This window comes from Dasypus novemcinctus, chromosome 6 (genome assembly GCF_030445035.2).
Source record: "Dasypus novemcinctus isolate mDasNov1 chromosome 6, mDasNov1.1.hap2, whole genome shotgun sequence".
NCBI lineage: Eukaryota > Metazoa > Chordata > Mammalia > Cingulata > Dasypodidae > Dasypus > Dasypus novemcinctus.
The window spans coordinates 49,316,420-49,337,411 of record NC_080678.1 but is presented as its reverse complement, the minus strand read 5'-3'; the positions used below and the strand labels follow the sequence as shown (position 1 = coordinate 49,337,411).

The 20,992-nt window shown below is 37.0% G+C and overlaps 1 protein-coding gene across 2 annotated transcripts in view; it reads right to left on the bottom strand.

Moving 5' to 3' along the window:
• Window positions 1–20,992, bottom strand: part of EXOC6 (exocyst complex component 6) — a 209,937-nt gene that overhangs the window by 111,949 nt on the left and 76,996 nt on the right. For both annotated transcript variants that reach the window (XM_058298780.1, XM_058298781.1), the window contains exons 8-12: window positions 19,543–19,611; window positions 10,125–10,208; window positions 4,245–4,291; window positions 4,010–4,130; window positions 2,500–2,571 (exon numbers count right to left, since the gene is read on the bottom strand). In XM_058298780.1, the coding sequence (XP_058154763.1) occupies window positions 2,500–2,571; window positions 4,010–4,130; window positions 4,245–4,291; window positions 10,125–10,208; window positions 19,543–19,611 (393 nt within the window). The remainder of the gene's footprint in view (window positions 1–2,499; window positions 2,572–4,009; window positions 4,131–4,244; window positions 4,292–10,124; window positions 10,209–19,542; window positions 19,612–20,992) is intronic.

Here is a 20,992-nt window from a genome sequence, read left to right as displayed (position 1 = left end):
TCTTTAAAATCCAGTTCACATTTCAAACTTTCTGCATAGCCTTCCCCAACTCCTAGAATCTATTTTAGTCATTCTATCTTCTGTGAGCCCAAAGCTCTTTAACATATTGCTATATTAATATGCCTTATTAAACATTTTGTATACAACTAAACTGTGAATTTCTTGAAGGCAAGGATTTTTAAGTCTCTTCCTACTGATTTTTATGTCTCTACCATTTTCCATCATCTAGCTGTTAACACACAGTGGGTGCTAAAAAATGTTTAACAGAAGAAAATGAATAAACGTCTAGTTCTGATTTGCCTAATCAGTATTGAGCAGAACTATAAATATGCCAGTGTTAACTTTTTACTTTACTGTTTAGTCAGCTTTATTTTAAATAATGATATACTGACTTTTTAAAAAAATTTCCTTAGGATGGGAAGATGCCTATTATCCAACATTCTTTAATCAGTTTTGATGAAAAGAACAAACCTCCCCCCGCCCCCCCCCCCAAATACTCAATTGACAGGGATAACCTAAAAAGACAGCATTTATTAATTCGGTATAACATCTACCTAAGACTGAGCCTGTTCATTTTCAATGAAATGAAAAAAACTGCAGAATTTCTGAATAAGTAAGAAAGGGCTAGTTTGTCTTCTTCAGCTCTTTTGAAAGAAGTAAGATTAGAGAGGTACCTTTATGACGGTTAATGTACATAGCTCTCTTGCTTTTCCAATGCCTCTATTACCTGATACTGACTTTTATTTTTCTTTTGATTTTCTGGAGAGTTCCTTGGAACCATATCATATACTCTAGATTCAGTTATACTAAAAGTGCCAGTCTAGGAACTGCTACAGTACACAAAGAGGTAAGGAGATTACATCAGAATATACAGCATTAAGTCTTGTTACCAAAAAGGTTAACTGACATTTCTGTCAGAACATAAATCAGTTATATCTTACTCTTGTTATGGACCCATAACAATTTCCAGACCAAAGGTTCCCAAACCACTTTGTATGTGTGTGTGTGTGGGGGGGCGGGTACTGGGGCCAGGGATTGAACCTGGGACCTCTTATGTGGGAAGCCAACCCCAAGCCATATTTTGAGTAGCAATTCTTTAAGTCATTAAGGATAGCAAAACTTCTTCAAATTACTTAAAGGTGGGCCCAAAAGATTAAGGAAGCCCCCAATAAAGCTTATTAAAGGTTTTACTGTACAGATATCAGTACTGTAAATACATTTGACCCAAATTTTATGAAAATTTGTATAAATCATACCAACTGAATAAAGATATAAGGCAAAAAAATAATTTACTAAAGGAGCGTATAAAATCTCTTAGGTTTAAGAAGAAAATGGACAGCTATTATTCTAGGATGAAAAGACTCTTGTGATAAAGCAAAAATAAACAGTTTAAATTAGCATTTCCCAAAGCATATTATGAAGCTCTATATCTAAGGGGAAAAAATATTCCAGGGTCAAATATATTAAGAAAATGCTGCATAGTAATCTCCCTTTTGGAAATCTATGACATAAATTTGCTCTGAGAAAGGATCTTAGAAAAGAAACATATTTTACTTCACTTAGCATTTCCCAAATATTTTTGACCACAGAACCCTTTTCTAAGTAATACCTATTATCACACATTAGAAAATGTTAGCCTATTTTTCATGAAAAGTTACTTCCAACCTTAGAATTCCATAAATTTAAGCATGAAAACGAAACACAATTCTTTATCATTATCCATAATCAAGGAGGGAGGACAAGCCAGAAGTCTTGAAATTTGATACTGAAAAAAAATCACAAAATCCCAAGTTTTTAAAGTAATTCCATTTTAATCATATTTTGAAGAAAAAAAACAAGACCCAAAGAAATAAAGCAATTTTTTCACCGTTATACAACATGTGTGGCAAACCTCAAATTAGGAAGAAAGGGAATGAGTACATATAGTTTTAACACTATGTGTTTCATACATATTACATTTAAAATTCAAAAAAATTCTGAGAATTAGTAATTAATAAAGTCATTCTCACAAAGGAGGTTCTAAGACGTAGAGAACTTGCAGGCATACGATTAGTTACTAGCAGAAGCACAACGTAAACTCAGGGTCTGTGTGACTCCAGAAACCATGTTCACTGATCTAAGGGAGAACTTGTATCTTCTAATTTCTAGTTCAGGGTTCCTCCCACTATTCAATGTGTAATATACTTTTTTTTTTCCCACTGCAAAAATACTTTATCTATTTTAACTGAATTAGGCCAATATTTAAGAAGCTGGTCATATTCCCTGAGGTTTGTCCAAGTTTCAATATTGGAAAGGAGGTGGTATAAATAGTCCTGGCTAAGAGGAGAATAGCAATACAAAAGCAAACACCTAGTTACAAATAATTCACTATTATTACTACGCATTACTACCATAAATGAGAGTTTTGGTAATATAGTTGTGGTAGTATTTATAAAATATATTTTATATATATTTAAGTGCTCAAATTAGCCACTGCTTAAATGTAAGGTTATCACCCACCTGCAAAGTATCTGCAAATATTACAATGAGGTTTTTCAGCTCCAAAACAAGATCAGGATCAGTGCAGTAAGACTGGGGGAGTGGGAAGAGATGGAACACACAAATAACAAAAACAGTCATTTGGTTAAAAAGAGACTAGAAAAATAATCCTAATTTTTGTCTTTTATTTGAATCTGCCAAACTTACAATAAATTTTAAATCTTGGTAAGTTAGATCAACAATTGAGCCTTCTATTCAGTAAAAATTCTTAGGAAAAGATCATATAAATAACATCACATATGTAAAGGTAACTACTTTATGAAAAAAATTTTTCCTGCAATTTGTACCACTAAATGTTAGTGAAAGCAATGATGCTTATACTTCTAAAAATCTTTAGATTTTTAAGGATATAGTAATTTTAAGCTTAAAGATTAAAGACCATTATTTTTAACTTTCTATTATTTATTTACTCTCTCTTATAAAAGATGAAATATATTACTTTTTCAATATAAGAATGACACACAAGTATTTCCTTAATAATTTATCAAAAGAAAATTATTAATTTCAAAGCAAGAGTTAAATTCACCTTATCTCCTTAAGAGCATTTAATATGAGTGTAGTATGTTACATTTAATATGTTATGACTTCATATTTGATATCATGGAATAGGTAGCATGCTATAAGTTCATATATTTAGAGCTGAAGATAAATCATAATAAAATGTAATGTTTTTTATTAATATATTTTTTAAAAGTTGTAGTTTATTGGATAAATACTGGCATCAAGTTGAGAACCAACATACCTGAGAAATAAAAATTAGTTTATTTATATTTTAAATATCATAAGCTAACAATCCTCCTTCCAAATATTTTAAATCTCCCTTATCAACAATAAAACTATTATTAATAATAACAAGTATAAAATTTTAAATATGGAGAGATTTTACTGAAGGTAAACTACTAAAATTATCTTAAGGAAAGATCTATTAATATTGAGTAGTTATTAATTTCAATAGATCTTTATAATATTCACATATTTATTATTTCCACAAAAGGCATATTAGGAAAGTATTTGATAATTTGGCTTTAATTAACAAAGAGTCATTACATAAGCTCTGTTATTTCAACTAAATTCAAGTTTTGGCAATTACATATCTTTAAGAAATTAATCATTGTAGTATTATTGCATCAAAGAACTAATTTCATTATGTTTTAATAGAATGTGTTTTAGAAACAAAGAAATTGGAGTGATAATTTTAAATCCTTTACACATGATGCTTTTCAGTAAGCCAAAAAAGAGCTCAGTTGAGAATGAAGAGACCAACTTAATTTTTCATATTCTGTAATGCTGGACTAAAGGTATGTGGGGATGTCTGAGTCAGCTGCAAAAATCCTGACATTACTACTTCCAAAACTGAACAATTTTTTAAAAATTTCTGAATGACAGAGTAGTTTTCCCCTAACATTACTCATTTTTTAAGTTCTTGAAGTAACTGAATTAAAAATGTAGTAACACATATTGTCTCACTTACTGAATGAGCTCTAAGTACAGCAATTATCTTGGAGAGGGCCATGTTCCAAAGTTCATCAGTGTATGCCCTGGTCACTAATCCTTGGGTCACATGTAAAATGTGATCTTCCACTACAAAGAACCTAAAAAAAGCAATTTATAACATAAAGTGTTTATAACAACAAACTCAAAATAATTACTTCTGGCATTTAATATAATATTAATAATAAATAGTTATTTCCATATTGAATACATACCCTACAATTTGAGTGAAATATCTTCTATGGCCATCAACTGTTTCATGCTTTAAATGAAAAATAAAAATTAATTTAAACCAATAAATAGCAGTAACATAAAAGTAAATTTCAAGTATCTACAACATTCATTGATTTAGGAAATATTTATTGAGAGCCTACTATGTGCTGCATGCTTTTCTAGGCACCAAAAATGTACTGGCAAATAACGAGAAGTTTTTACTCTCATGAAATATCATATTCAAAAGGAAATAGACAATGAACAAGTTAAAAAATAAATATGATTTCAGAACACCCTTCTCAGCAGGCTAGTTCAAGCCACCCCCATCTCTCACTTGGGACTATTACATTATCCTCCTACCTAGTCACCCCAGCTTCCAGCCTTGCCTCCTACAAGTCTTTTCTCCAGACAACAGCAAAAGTGATAATATTTAAAAACAGTAATCAGAAAATTATATCCTGTTAAAAACCTTCCAATGACTTTTCATTTGATTCACAATAAAAGTCAAATTCCATAAAATGGTCCACAGTTGCCTGTTTTTCATCATTTTAACATATTACTTTCACAAAAGGCATAGTAGGAAAATATTTGATCATTTGACTTTCATTCATAGAAGTTACATGAAATATTTATTTCAAAGAAGCTCAAAAGTATTTTACATATTTCATAAATGTAATAAAATTTTTCAAACATCTGGAGGTTTTTTTTAGATTTTTTTGGGGGGGGTTGTTACTAATTTTTAGCTTAAGAGCACTGTGATTAGAGAACGTAGTCCACATGACACCAAATCTTTGATATTTCCAGATATTTGCATTATAACACAGTTCACATTTAGGAATTTTATACTGTTCCATGTGTGGTTGAAAAGAATATGTTTCTACAGTTGTTGCGAACAGGAGTCTACATATTTCATTACATTAAGCCTGTTAGTCATGTTCTGTATTTTTAGTTAATATCTATCTACTTGGTTTATAAAATACTGAGAAGTGTTTAAAAGGTCTACTATGCTTATGGATTTCTCTCTTTTTCTCCTTGTAGTTCTGGCAATTTTGAGTTAAATATTTCATGTTGTGTTATTAAGTGTTTACAGACTCAGAATTAGCATATTTTATCAACTCTAAGACACAAGAATATATATATTTTTTATCATTCTAGCATTTCCCCCCCTCTACTACATGAATAACATTTTAACCTATGTGTCTTTGGATCTAAGGTGAGTCTCCTGTGGACAGCATACAGTTGGATCACAATTTTTTTTAATCCATTCTGATAATCTGTGTCTTTTGACTGGGAGTTTAATCCATTAACATTCAACACTATTACTGTAAAGGCATTACTTACTTCAATCATTTTGTCCTTTGGTTTTTATATGTCATATCTTCTTGTCTCTCTTTTTACCCTTTTAGTTACCCTTACTGGTAATCATTTCTACACGCTAGTCCAACACTCTCTGGTGCCTTTTCCTTTCAGCCTTCAGAACTCCTTTTAGTATTTCTGTAGGGTATGTCTCTTGTTGACAAACTCTCTCAGTTTCTGTTTACCTGAGAATGTTTTAAATTCTCCCACATTTCTGAAGAACAGTTTTGATGGACAAAGAATTCTTGGCTGGCAGTTTTTCTCTTTCACTCCCTTAAATATATCCTACCACTGCCTTCTCTCCTCCATGGTTACTAATAAGAAATCAGTGCTTAGTTTTATTGATTACAGTTCCCTTGTATGTGCTGAAGACCTTTCTCTTGCTGCTTTCAGAATTCTCAATCTTTATCTTTGGCATTTGACATCTGATTAGTAAGGGTCTGATTAGAATAGGTCTGTATTCTGTTTGCTTCTTGGATGTATGTTTATGTCTTTCATAAAAGTTGGGAAATTTCTGGTTATTTCCTCAAATATTCTTTCTGCCCCTTTTCTCTTTTTTCTTCTTCTGGAAAAACCATGATATGTATGTTTGTGCATTTCATGCTGTCATTCAAATCCCTGAGACACTCTTCAATTTTTTCCATGACTTTCTATCTGTTCTGCAGTCTTGTAAGATTTTAATCATCCTGTCTTCTTGTTAGCCAATTCTTTCTTCTGCCTGTTCAAAACTGCTGTTGTATGCCACTAGTGTATTTTTGTATTCTTTTTTTTTAAGATTTATTATTTATTTCTCTCCCCTTACTACCCCCCCCCCCCCCGCCCAGTTGTCTGCTCTGTGTCCATTCGGTGTGTTCTTCTGTGACCGCTTCTATCCTTATTAGCGGCACTGGGAAACTGTGTTTCTTTTTGTTGCGTCGTCTTGTTGTGTCAGCTCTCCATGTGTGCAGCACCATTCTTGGGCAGGCTGTACTTTCTTTCACACTGGGCGGCTCTCCTTACAGGGCGCACTCCTTGTGCATGGGGCTCCCCTATGCGGGGGATGCCCCTGCATGGCAGGGCACTCCTTGCGCGCATCAGCACTGCACATGGGCCAGCTCCACATGGGTCAAGGAGGCCCGGGGTTTGAACCGCAGACCTCCCATGTGGTAGACAGATGCCCTATCCATTGGGCCAAGTCCACTTCCCAACTAGTGTATTTTTAATCTCTTCTATTGTGGCTTTCATTCCCCTAATTTTTGTTTCTTTCTATATTTTCAAATTCTTTAGGCTCACCCAGCATCTTGCTAATACCTTATCTCTTTAGCCATATATTTTCTTCATCTCCTTGAAATGATTTAGGAAATTTATTTGGACATCATTGTTTAGTTGTTTTAACTTCTATACCTCCTCTGAAGTTTTTGTTTGTTTTAGCTACTAGGACCCAGGACCTCATACGCACTGAGCCACATTGGCTCCCCTGAGTTGGCTCCCTAGTCTGTTTGCTTTTTGGTTTTTTTTGCTTATTGTTTGTTTTCTTTAGGAGGCATCAGGAACTGAACCCAGGACCTCCTAAGTGGGAGGCAGACACTCAACAGCTTAAGCCACATTTGCTCCCACTCCTCTGAAGTTCTAATTTGTTCCTCTGGACCATATTTTCCTGTTTCTTAGTATGGCTTATAATATTTTGCTGATGTCTAGGCATCTACTTATCTTGATGAGTTTACTCTGAAGACCGGTTTCTCTCTCTGGCCTAGGGTTTTACTATTGATTGGTTTTGTGTTCAGTTTCTTCTTTGACATTTAGTTCAACTTATTCTAGAAATTTAGAATTGCTCATGTTTGATCAGAGTTTTCCAGCTCTGCTTTGTGTGATTTATCCTGGATATGTGGTACAATTTTTAAGATTGTACTAGTTATGCAATTTTTTCACCCCCAAGAGAAAGCTTCCTTTCTTCCTTCTCCAGGAATCTTGATCTCTTGATATGTTCTGTTTGTTTCTGTTTTGTTTCTATAGTTTTTGTTTTTTGTTTTTTGTTTTACACTCCTTTCACAGCCTCTAGCTGCTTTTGCCTGGAGGGCAAATTCTGGGAGGAGAGTCACCTGGAAGAGAACTTTCACAAGACAGTGTTTCCTAGGAACCCATGAAAGGGAAACACACCAATTCTAAAGAGCCCTGGAGAGAGGATCAGGAAAGACACCAGAGCCATTTTGATGATTCCACAAAGCTGCACTTTCCTGGCCTGCCCAGAAGACAGCATTCTTCGGCAAACTGTTCCCTGCAGCCCTAAGAAGGTTCTACGACTTTAAACCTCCACCATATCCACCCCTGTTGGGGGCAGGGTTGAAACAGTGGCCAGAGCTGTCCCTGTCCAGTGCATGCTGAAACAGCAGCTAAGAGCCAGGATCCAGCTATCCAAACTCACCCATCAAGAGCCAAGATCGGAGCTTGACTGTACTCCACCCCCCATTCTTGAAGAAGAGGACTTCTAAGTCCCTTTCCATCTGCTGAACCAGCTAGGGACCAGACCCCAAGGCGGCCCACCTCCAGCAGCCAGGGGGAGCTAAGTATTCAAAATTTTTTTTTACCACTCATCCCTGCCAGGTGGAGCTAAGTATTCAAAATTTTTTCTTCTCACTCTTCCCTGAGAGTTGTACAGTGCGCCCCTGGCCTCCTGAGCCTCTGAACAGTTATTCCAGATAGTTCCTGCCTATTGACGAGCTGCTTTTGAGGACTGAGTCCTGGAGCTCCTTACTCTGCCATTTTCCTTGAAGTTGAGTTTCAAGTCTTATATATGTGATGAGATTTGTTTTATGGCCTAGAGGTGGTCAACCTTGGTGAACCTTCCATTTGCACTTGAAAAGCAAGTGTATTCTGCTGTTTTGGGTATAGTTTTCTATAAATGAAATTAGATTACTTTGGCTAAAGGTGTTTTTCACAGTGATCTATTTTCTCTTTATCTTTGGTGTTCTGCAGTTTTAGTATAAGGTCTCTAGGAATGGATTTCCTTTTAGTTAATCTATTTTGGATTAGTGGGCTTGACTAGTGAATTTCTATTTGTCATCTTTCCTGAAAAATTCTCAGCCATTATATTCTCAAATATTATTTTATCCCATTTATTCTAGACTCTTTTTCTGAAATTTTAACTTTAGACTTACATCTTCTATGTATGTTTCTCTTCTGTATTTTTATCATTTTGTTTCTCTAAATGCTTTCTAGATAAGTACTTCAGATCAACTAAAAAATCATCAACATTTTAAATTTCAGTTTTATCTTTAATTTCTAGATGTTCTACCTGATTTTCCCTCACATTTTTTAAATCATTCGTTTAGTTTCTTTTTCCCTATTCATATAAGCAAACTTGCATTTTTTATTTCTTTAAACATATTAAGTAGTATATACACACACACATGCTAATAATTCAAATACTGCAAGTTTTTTTAGGATCTATTGTTTTGTCTGTACTTCTGATGCTTCTCACTTGTCTGGGAATTTTTTTTGACTGTGAATTGCTAGTTTCCTTGGAACTTTCACTGTGGATATTCTTTAACTCTGCTATGAAGATGGAGCCCTCAGAGAAAATCTGCATTTGCTTTAACTTCTTGGTTTGAGATTTTTTAACTCTCTATGAAGAATGAATCTGGGTTGCAGATACATGTGCAAAGTTGCATGTTATGAATTTTAGAGGGATTATTTTCTCTGTTTACTCAATACAAAGTGACATAGGTAATTTTCCTTACAGTATTTGGCAGTGGGAGCAGGAAAGTTTTGTTCGATGGTTATAGCTCTAGATCGTAATAGTAATGGGGATGTAATCCTTTGGAGTTCAGTTTTTCAAGGGTGACAATCTCTAATTATCTTAGCCTGATATTTCCCCATACAACAGATTCGCCAAGGATAAAAGCTACATTCAGTGCTTCATTAAACTTATCAGGGTGTCTGCCTCCTTTAGCTTTTCCTGTTTGTTGGTTTGTTTCAGAGTCAAATGTATTGAAGGCATAAAGTACATATAATAAAATTCATTCTATGTGTACATAGTTTCTATGAGTTTTCACATACAAATTCACGTTTGTATCACAACAAAGATATACTACAGTTCCATCTTCAGTTAATTTTTGGACTGAGTAGTCTTTACTTTCTTGCCTGATCCTAGGTACACTGAAAAATGAATTTCAGGTTTAAAAAAATTTTTTAATCCAGCTTCTTTAGTTGTTTCTTCAGTATGAAAGTTTATTAAGGTACACCGAACACCATATTGCCAGAAACTAATTTCCCCTTCTTCACAGCAATTATCACCCCCCTGATATTTTATATATTTACTTTATCTTTTTATTTATTCACTATTTTTTTGTTCACTGTCTATCTTCCCAACTAGAATGTAAGCTCATGAAAGAGCTATACCCATAGCACCTAAACCAATGATTGGATATGGTAGGTTTACAATAAATATTTGTTGTTGAATGAACAGTTACACATGCTATGAAGAAATTAAAGCAAGTGAGGGGATAAAAAGTGACAACATACTCAATTCAGTATTTTTACATACTTACCATACTTGACTGGGGTTGCAACACCAGTCTTGCCTGTTTCTTTCTTTGTTTTCGATAATAATTTTCAAATGTTTCCTCATCACCCTAAAATAAAATTAACAGAGTAATGAAGAAAGTACACACACAGCTAAACAGATAGCCTTTCCCCCAAGGATATATATTTTCATTTTCTAAAAACTGGAATATAAACACTGAGTGTCATTTCATACTGAATATCAAGAACAAATTTTTGGCATTATAGTTTAAAGACAGTAACCTTGTTTGGTATCATGACAATTAGGAAGACTAAAGTAAGTTTCCACCAATTGACATTTGCCCAACTTAACACTTAAGCTTTACAGATTTTTGATTAAGCAAACCATGATATAGTTATCAAGGAAAGAAACTAAAGAAAGAAATTAGCTGCCAAACCTAAACTTCTAAACATGTTGTACAAGGTTTTATATGATCTGGCATCTTCCTCCATCTCCTGTCTCACTCTTGACACTCCCTATCCCACACCCCAAATCCATGCCCCAAACATACTGAGCTTGTAGTATATCCAATATATCTTATTCTTTTCACTTTCAGGCTTTTCTGCAGGTTACTTCTGAAATAATGCCCAGTTCTTGCACCTTGTATGACTTTTACTTTTTTTTTTTTTTAATTTTTTTATTTATTTTTCTCCCCTTCCCCGTTCCCCCCACCCCCCGGGGTTGTCTGTTCTCTGTGTCTATTTTGCTGCGTCTTCTTCTTTGTCTGCTTCTGTTGTCAGCGGCACAGGAATCTCTGTTTCATTTTGTTGCATCATCTTGTTGTGTCAGCTCTCCGTGTGTGCAGCGCCATTCCTGGGCAGGCTGCACTTTCTTTTGCACTGGGTGGCTCTCCTTACAGGGTGCACTCCTTGAGCATGGGGCTCCCCCTTACGGGGGACACCCCTGCTTGGCATGGCACTCCTTTTGCACATCAGCACTGCGCATGGGCCAGCTCCACATGGGTCAAGGAGGCCCTGGGTTTGAACCGCAGACCTCCCATGGGGTAGACGGACGCCTTAACCACTGGGCCAAGTCCACCGCCATGTATGACTTCTACTTAACTTTCAAAACTCACCACAGATGTCACTTTCATTAAGAAGCCCTTCCTAACTTTCTAAGAGCTTGTAATTCTCTATTCCATCACATAACAACCTGTACTTCCATACCATAGCACTTATCACATAGTGCTGCAGTTTCCTAATGATTAGTTTATCTCAGCACAATAGAACTTTCTGTGATGATGAAAATTTTCTGTATCTTCACTGTACAGTGGCCACTGAGCATCTGAAATGTGGCTAATAGGACTGGGAAATGGAATTTTTTATTTTAGTTAATTTTTATTTAAATATCCACATATGGCTAGTGGCTACCCATACCAGACAACCAAGTCTATCTTTCCCACTTGACTCTAAATCTGTTAGGATATGGTCCCTGTCCATCTAGTTTCCAACTATTCTCATCACTCTCTTCCACAGTAGCTGAACCATTTTATATTCTTTGTTGTTGTTGTTTAAGAGGCACCAGGGATTGAACCCAGGACCCTGTACATGGGAAGCAGGAGCTCAACCACTGAGCAAAGTCCACTCCCCCATTTTACATTTTTGCCAACAATGAAAGATTGTTCCTATTTCTCCACATTCTCTTCAACACTTGTCATTTTTTCAGGATTTTTTTTTTTTGGTTGTTGTTTTAAAGATTATTTATTTATTTAATCCCCCCTGACCTGTTGTTTTGTGTTTGCTGTCTGCTCTCTGTGTCCATTTTGCTGTGTGCTCTCTGTGTCTGCTTGTCTTCCCTTTAGGAGCCATTCAGGAACCAAACCTGGGACCTCCCATGTGGGAGAGAGGTGCTCAATCGCTTGAGCCACCTCCGCTCCCTGCTTTGTTATGTCTCTCGCTGTCTTTCCTCTGTGTCTCCTTGTTGCGTCTTGTTGCATCAGCTTGCCACACCTGCCCATTGTGCCAGCTCACTGTCTTGCTCATCTTCTCCAGGAGGCACCAGGAACTGAACTCAGGATCTCCCAGTGGTAGGCAGGAGCTCAGTTGCTTGAGTCTCATCCACTTCCCTGTTGTTGTTTTAATTGCTATCATTCTAGTGGGCGTGAAATGGTATCTCATTGTGGTTTGGATTTGTATTTTCCTGAGAGCTAATGATGTTTGGCCTCTATTCAAGTGCTTTTTGGCCATTTATAAATCCTCTTTAGAGAAATGTCTATTCCAATCTTTGGCCATATTTTAATTGGGTTGTTTCTCTCTTTGTTGTTGAGTTGTAATATTTCTTTATATTTTCTAGATAGTAAACCCATATCAGATATATGATTTCCAAATATTTTCTCCTATTCTGTAGGTTGTCTCTTCACTTTCATGATAAAGTCCTTTAATACACAAAGTTCTTAACTTTGGTGAAGTTCCATTTATCTTTTCTTTTCTTTTCTTTTGTTGTTCATGCTTTTGGTGTAAAGTCTAAGGATCCACTGCCTAATACAAGGTCCTAAAGATGCTTCCTTATGTTTTCTTCTAAGAGTTTTATAGTTCTAGATCTCATATTTAGGTCTTTGATGCATTTTGAGTTAATTTTTGTATATGGTATGAGACCAGGGTCCCCAATCATTCTTTTGCATATGCCATCCAGTTTTCCCAGTACTATTTGTTAATGAGACTGTTCTTTCCTATTTGAGTGGACCTGACACCCCTGTCAATAATCAATTGGCCATAAATGTGCAGATCTATTTCTGACCTTTAAGTTTGATTCCACTGATCTATATGTCTGTTCTTGTGCCAGTACCATGCTGTTTCAACCACCATAGCTTTGTAATAAGTTTTAAAATCAAGAAGCGTAAGTCTTTCAACTTTGCTCTTTTTTTTCAAGGTGGTTTTGGCTATTTGGGGCCCCTTACCCTTTCAAATAAACTTCATAACTGGCTTTTCTGTTTCTGCAAACAATGCTCATAGAATTTTTTTAAAAACATTAAGAAATCTTTACTTCTTTCAGGTGGAAAAATTTACATATTTTGCTCTAGAACCCCCTCCCCCTCATGCAGGTGAAGTTTTACATCTCACAGGTAATTTAGAGCTGTTGTCCCTGCCTCTACTGGCCCTTGAGAAACTTCAATAAAGAGAATGACACAGATTTCCAATGTATATAAAATGTTTTTCTATGCTATTCCACCATAACACTTTTAGTTTATAATTCTTTGCCAATGAATACTTGGAACTTTTCCCTCAAACACCCCATAACTGACTTCAAGAATGTGCTGTAATAGGTAGTCAGCTATGAGAGCTCTGTTATAGGACTTAACCTCATACTAATAGGCTTCCTAAACTGGGGAAAAGAGTATGTGCTCCCTTGGGCCTACTTCCCACATCCTTCAGGAAAAGCATAAAAGCAGCTGCAATCATGTTACTACTACAAATAAATCAGCTACAATCAGATCACTACTACAAATAAATCATTATGATGTATTTGTAACAACTTGAAAGAAAGCACTAAGTCCAAATAAGTTTAATCAATTCCCTATTGTTACCAACTGGGCTCATCAGAAAATGTCTGCACGACAGAATTTTCTAGGACAAAAACAGACCAAGATTAATACATAAAAATTCCTAATTTTAACATATGCTAAGTATGGTAGTTAATAAATTGTTCTCGTCCTTAGAAGAGTGTGCCAGCGATGAGATGCCAGATGGGAAGAGAAGCTATGCTTACATGGAAGCCTGGCAGAACTCCCTGGTCAAAGTTTGTTTCCTTAAGCCTAAAATAAGAACAAGGCCTAGAGCAGCATTGTGCCTGGGAATTTCCTCCTGTCAGCCTTCATGTTACTCAAATGTGGCCAGTCTCGAAGCCAAACTCAGCATGTAAATGCAATGCCTTCCCCCCAGCGTGGGACATAACACCCGGGGATGAGCCTCCCTGGCACCGAGGGACCACTATCAACTACCAACTGATGATGCAACTGGAAAATGACCTTATACGGAAGGTTCAACGCAGATCAGCGGAATATCCCTGTCTACATAAAATAACATGACTTTAAAATGCTGTTTGACCTAATGTAAGGGGGAAATGGAAAGGAGAAATGAGTTCATATGGCTACGAGTCTCTAAAAAAGAGTCTGGAGGCTGTCAGAAGGATTGCCCTTATGCACAACTGAGCAGAGTCTGAGAGACAGATAAAGCAGATACAACCCCCAGATATCGGTTCCTTCGAGGGCTAAAGAGACCCATGGGAGTTATGGTCATGGCCGATGGGGTTAACTACCAGGTCAGATGGCCCCTCTTTGGAACTGGTGTTTATGTGTGATGAATCTGGACTCAGATGGGATCTCTCTTCATAAGACTTTCATGCTAATGTGCTGGAGGTGCAGTTAGTGTCAGGGTTTAAGATATATTTAGGGGATTTGAATCTCTGGACTGACAATGTAATAGCCAGGTCCTGAGCCTTAATAGACTCCAGCACCTACAATCTGACTTATTGCGCTCACCACACTCAGCTAAGATGGAGTTGAAGAAGGACAACCACCACACCATGGAGCCTAGAGTGATTACAACTGAAAGTGGGAGGATTGCATCCAGCATCCATGTGGAATCTGAGCCTCCTCTTGACATAGAGGTGCAATGGACACAACCAATCCAATGTCCACATAGAAAAGGTGGCATTGGATTGAGAAAAGTGGACATGATGGCTGATGGGTATGGGGAAAGGCAGGAAGAGATGAGAGGTGAAGGAGTCTTTGGGACATGGAGCTGCCCTGGATGGTGCTTCAAGGGCAATCACCGGACACTGTAAATCCTCACAGGGCCCACTGGATGGAATGGGGGAGAGTAGGGGCCATGATGTGGACCATTGACCATGAGGTGCAGAGGTGCCCAAAGATGTACTTGCCAAATGCAATGGATGTGTCATGATGATGGGAAGGAGTGTTGCTGGGAGGGGGGGGGAGAGGTGGGGTGGGGGTGGTGGGGTTCAATGGGACCTCATATATATATATTTTTAATGTAATATTATTACAAAGTCAATAAAAATAAATAAATAGCAAAAAAAAAAAAGTTTGTTTTCTTATATTGGTAATTGAGAATTGTAATTATTACCAAGGACTCTCTCACGACTATATAAGCAGTACAAAGCAGCCAGCTATTCTTTACAACATGGTTTTACACAAAGCAGACAGAGAAATAGGATTGGGATTGCACTGAATACACAGTCACTTTTGGAGAAATGAGATCTTTAAAATAAACATTCAGTCTTGCAATCCATGAACACAGAATGTCCTTCTATTTATTTAGGTCTTCTTTGATTTCTTTTAAGTGTATAATCAATGGCATCTGGTATAATTACCAAGTTGCATATTCATCACTTCGATATTAGAGCATTTTCATTACTCAAAAAAAAAAAACCATTATCATATACTATTGATTTTTAAATAGTGTTTTTATACCCCACCACTCTGCTGAATTCATTTATTAGCTCTAGCAGTTATGTTGTAGATTTTTCTGGACTTTCTATATTTAGGATCATCTCTTCTGCCAATAGGGAAAGTTTTACTTCTGCTTTTCCTATTTAGATGCCTTTTATTTCTTTTACTTTCCTAATTCCTCTGACTAGAACTACCAGTATAATGTTGAGTAAGAGTGGTGACAGTGGACATTCTTATCTTGTTCCTGATCTTGGAGGGAAAGCTTTAGTCTTTCACTATTGATTATGATGTTAGCTGCTGGTTTTCATACATGCTCTTTTTCATGTTGAAGACGTTTCTTTCTACTCTTAATTTTCTAAGAAATTTTTATCAAGAAGGGATGCGGGATTTTGCCAAATGCTTTTTTTGCATCAACTGAGATGATCATGCAGTGGGTTTTTTCCTTTTGTTCTATTAATGTAGTATTTAACATAGATTTTCTAATGTTGAGCCGTTCTTGCACACATGGGATGAATCTCACTTGATCTTGGAGTGACCTTATAACATGCTGTTAGATTCAGTTTGCAAGTATTTTGTTGAGTTTTGCATCTATATTCATAAGGGATATTGGTCTGTAATTTTTTTTCTTGTGATATATTGTGGAATTAGGGTGATGTTGGCCTCATAAAATGAGACAGGGAATGTTCCTTCCTTATTTTAGTTTCCTAGGCTGCTCCAAACAAATACTATGAAACGGTTTGGCTTAAACAGTGGGAATTTATTCACTTAGGGTTAGAGACTGGGAAAATGTCCAAATCAAGTCACCATCAAGGTGATGCTTTCTTCCCAAAGCCTAGCTGCCAGCAATCCCCGGCTCCTCTGCCATATGGTAAGGCACATGGTGCATCTGCTGGTCTCTCCCCTCTCTTCTGGGTTCCACTGATTTCAGCTTTTCGCTTCTGTAGCTTTTTCTTTCTCATGTCTGAATTCATTCTGTTTATAAAGGACTCCAGTAATAGGATTAAGACCCATTTGATTGTGGTGCGACACAACTTAACTGAAGTAACCTCATCAAAAGGTCCTATTTAAAATGTGTTTAAGGAAGTGGACTTGGGCCAATGGATAGGACGTCTGCCTACCACATGGGAGGTCCGCTGTTCAAACCCCGGGCCTTCTTGACCCGTGTGGAGCTGGCCCATGCACAGTGCTAATGCGCGCAAGGAGTGCCGTGCCACGCAGGGGTGTCCCCTGCGTAGGGGAGCCACATGCGCAAGGAATGCGCCCCGTAAGGAGAGCCACCCAGCATGAAAGAAAGTGCAGCCTGCCCAAGAATAGCACTGCACACATGGAGACCTGACATAGCAAGATGACGCAACAAAAAGAAACACAGGGCTCTGTTACAGCTCCACAAGGGTGTCTCGTCTCCTTCGTCCCCGCCGCCCTCCACACCTTGCACGCCTCCGCCGGAGACTCGGCCAAGTCTCCTCCACACCTTGCACGCCTCCGCCAGAGACTCGGCCAAGTCTCCCGCCTCACCCTCGCCTCCGGGAAGAGTTGCCTGGCCCACGGCCACCCGTCCCTCGGCCAGGCTCAGACCGCCGCTGCCACAAGAGATTACATATATGCACAGACCAATCCGAGGGAGCGAGTTCAGCGAGACACCAAGCGCCGATTAGAGGGACGATTATACAGACAACAACACCGAAGACACGAAGGGGCGAAAGGAGAGGGGAAGTGGAGAGGCGTCCGGGAGAATGGACTCTGGGCTGGACCGCTGCGCGAGGGCGAAGAGGCCTCACACGGGGCACCATTCTGTGAAGGCCTTGAATACATTACAGGTGGCCTCTCCATATGAGTTATTGGCTAGGCTGGTCACTGACCCCTCAATTAAAAATATTTGCTATATCAGCCTCTGGTTCTGCTCCTGAAGTCAATGGAAACTACATTGCAGTTTCAAGCTCCTGCAGCAGCCAATAATGACTCAGTACAGCCAAGTGCACAATGGATATCGCCTCCAGACTGGCACTGTTCCATAGTGCAAGAGAGCACTATGCACCAGGCTAGTAGAATACTGGAAAATCTCTCTAAGATCAAGGATGCTGTGACTTGCTCACTGCGTTGAAGAACATGCTAAGTGGAGCCAAGATACCAGGATACTATGAACATCTTATTAACCATATGAAAACTTCATCCAACTTCGTACAGAATGCCAGATCCATCTTCCTCCAGTTAAAATAAATTAAGACTTTTACACCTTATTAGGCAATGACTACAGCCCATGGCCAGCAGAAAGCAGTTACAGAAAAGAGATCGTCTCCCTTCAAAAAGTTTACCCCTTTTAAATTAAAGGTGTAAACTCTTCAAGGGCAAAATAAAATTAATAGATGGATCTGGAACCTGACTGGAAATCCACGTGAGCGCCGGTGGCCGCAGGATGACTGCAGGAGGCCCCCGCCCCAGGATTCTGCTGTCCAGAATGAAAACTTCCAAACTTTTAAAAACAGTCCTGGATGCTACACTAAAGATTGAAAAATAATCAATCAAAACAACAAACAGCCATCCACCTCATAGCTCCAACAATAATTATGCCAAAGCTTAGCAAGTTAAACTTTGGCAAAGGGGGGAAATGATGTGGACTATGGGTGGGAGGCTCTTTGTCTCTTCAGAGATAACCTAAACTATCTGTGACTTATGGGTGTGGGATGATAAAAGGCTGCAGTACTGCCCTTGGTGAGCAGGAAACAGTTTAACAATGCAAGATCTATAAACTTTAAGTATTCAGGGGAAGCGCAAACCAAATATGCTAAAAGCTTATGGAATGCCTGAGGTCCATGCTAAAAGCTTACCTAAGATGTGGAAATATATGCTAATTCAAACCTATTGAGAACTGAAACAAAAGGACCATTTGGCCTCTCCTCTCTGTATAAAGGGGACTAAAGGATCTTGTTTGGGGCTTGGGATTGAAGCGGAGAGTTCCCGAGTCTGGCCAGCCGTCAATAAACCATTTTTCCTTCTCGGAAAAAAAAAAAAAAAAAAAAAGAAACACAGATTCCTGGTGCTGCTGATAAGGACAGAAGCAGTCACAGAAGAACACACAGTGAATGGACACAGAGAACAGACAACTTGGGGGGAGGGGGTGGAAGGGGAGAGAGAGAAATAAAAAATGAATCTTAAAAAAAATAATAAATAAATAAAATGTGTTTAAATAGGAACACAGGCATGGATTAGATTCAAGAACATGCTTCTCTGGGGGTACATACAGCTTCAAACAACCAAACTCCTTTTCAATATTCTGGAACAGTTTGAGCAGGATTAGTGTCAATTCTTCTTGGCATGTTTGGTAACATTCACCAGTAAAGCCATCTAGTTTTGGGTTTTTCTTCATTGGGAGACTTTCGATTACTGATTAATCTCCTTACTTATAATTGGTCTGTTCAGATCTTCACTTTCTTCTAGAGTCATGAAGGTTGTCTGTGTGTTTCTCTGTGGGTTTCTAGGTTATAAGTCTAGGTTTCTAGGTGTGTGTCATCAAGGCTGTCTAATTTGTTGGCATATAGTTGTTCATAGTACCCAATTAGGATCCTTTTTATTTCTGTGGGGTTGGAATAATGTTTTCCCTTTCATTTCTGATTTTAAATATTTTCATCTTCTCTTTTTTTTTCCTTTGTTGGTCTAGCTAAAGGTTTGTTGATTTTATTGATCTTTTCAAAGAACTAACTTCTGGTTTTGTAATTTTATTATTTTTATTCTATAAATGAAGTAAAATGTTGGACAACAACAGTACAAAGGCAAGAAGGGCAAAACAGAAACATGCTATTGTAGGGTTCCTATATTATACATAAAGTGGTATATCACTAGAAAGTTTTAAAAAAAAAAAAAGGGCCTTACACATAATCGATGTTTCACAAATATTTGTTGCATGAAGATTTACAGCTCTGTGAGCTTACTGTCAGCCTTATTAAAAAGCAGGCTAGAATAATGCATATATATATATTTATAACCAAAACATACTTACCAAAACAGAATAAATGTGCAAACATCGGTAAACAGGAGAAAAATCAACAAGATCCTGAACAGTTAAGACCTGGAAAAAGAAACAATTTTTTTAAAAAAACTATAGGGCAAACTATTAGTCTTTTATTGGATGATATAAACTTAAAGATAGACAAGAAGATTCATGGACTTCCTGTTAACAAGATTTAGTCATCTCTCACTTTCTGCATCCAAAATAAATACAATGGTTTTTAAATTTTGTTTTGGTACTTTTCAGTAGGTCATTCTTTATATGTTTATCATCACTGTTGATTGTTTTAATCATAAGGTAACAGAGGGAAGAGAATGCATATATTTAAACATGCTTGGTAGATTCCCAGAAAACTGCTTATGGATAACTAAAGACCTCTTTATTGCATTTGGTAAAGATGGTGGATTTATGATTTAGCTATAGACAAAGTCCCCTTTTTTAAGCAGCAAATTCATATAATTTACCATTATTTCACCCGACCCGCTAAAGAAAGAAAAAACACTACAAATTTTAACTATGGTGCCATCACTTTTAATATATATTCCAAATTCTATTATGAAAAAAATACACCTTAGAACTGATAAAATATAGTAGTATAAAGTTTCTCAAACTTGAGAAATACATGAACTTTTTCAAAGGAACACATTTCTAGTCTTATGAATCCCCAGAGTGGACTTAAATTATTTTTATTATCATCTGACTTAGATATGAACAAACATTAAAATTAGGCATAAATTCCTTGTGTATTTATATCTTATACAATACCACACAAAAAATAACAAAACTAAAAAGCCAAAATATTAATTTAGTGTAACTGATAATATTTTCACAGTACCAGCTACCACTGCTCTTCTGACCTTGGAATTCTAGGTACTGAGTTTCCTGTGATGACTCAATTTCCCACCACATATCACTATCTGAGCAACTACTGCAAAACATTTTAACAAAAACACTACTTAGTCAATTAATCACTGCTTAACACAAACACTTCATTAAATCCTCTTCTGTAATTTTAGAATAAGTTTTTTTAGATTTTCACAACAATGAAACATAACTTTTAAAAACTGCCTTAAAGAATTGATTGACCATCAAGAATAAATACATTAGAGTACTCAAATTTGAAAAATGATGATTTAGGGGGACATTACCTAGATTTAACTAGTTGACAAAAATAATATGGAGAATTACGTGAAAATTAGAATATGTAAGTAGAAAATTAACAGATATGCAAAAAGGGATAAAATTAGATGTAATAGGAGGGTATGCAGCTATAGCTAGCTATTGAAGTACAGCAAAACAGTATATTTCTATCAAATCTAAATATGGTCTATATTTAAATTAAAGATTTAATCTGATTCAGATGCAGGATGCAAATGGTATGCTGGGTTGCAGGAGTTATAACTGAAGTAATATGAGAAGTTTGAAAGCAAGAAGTGTTGTG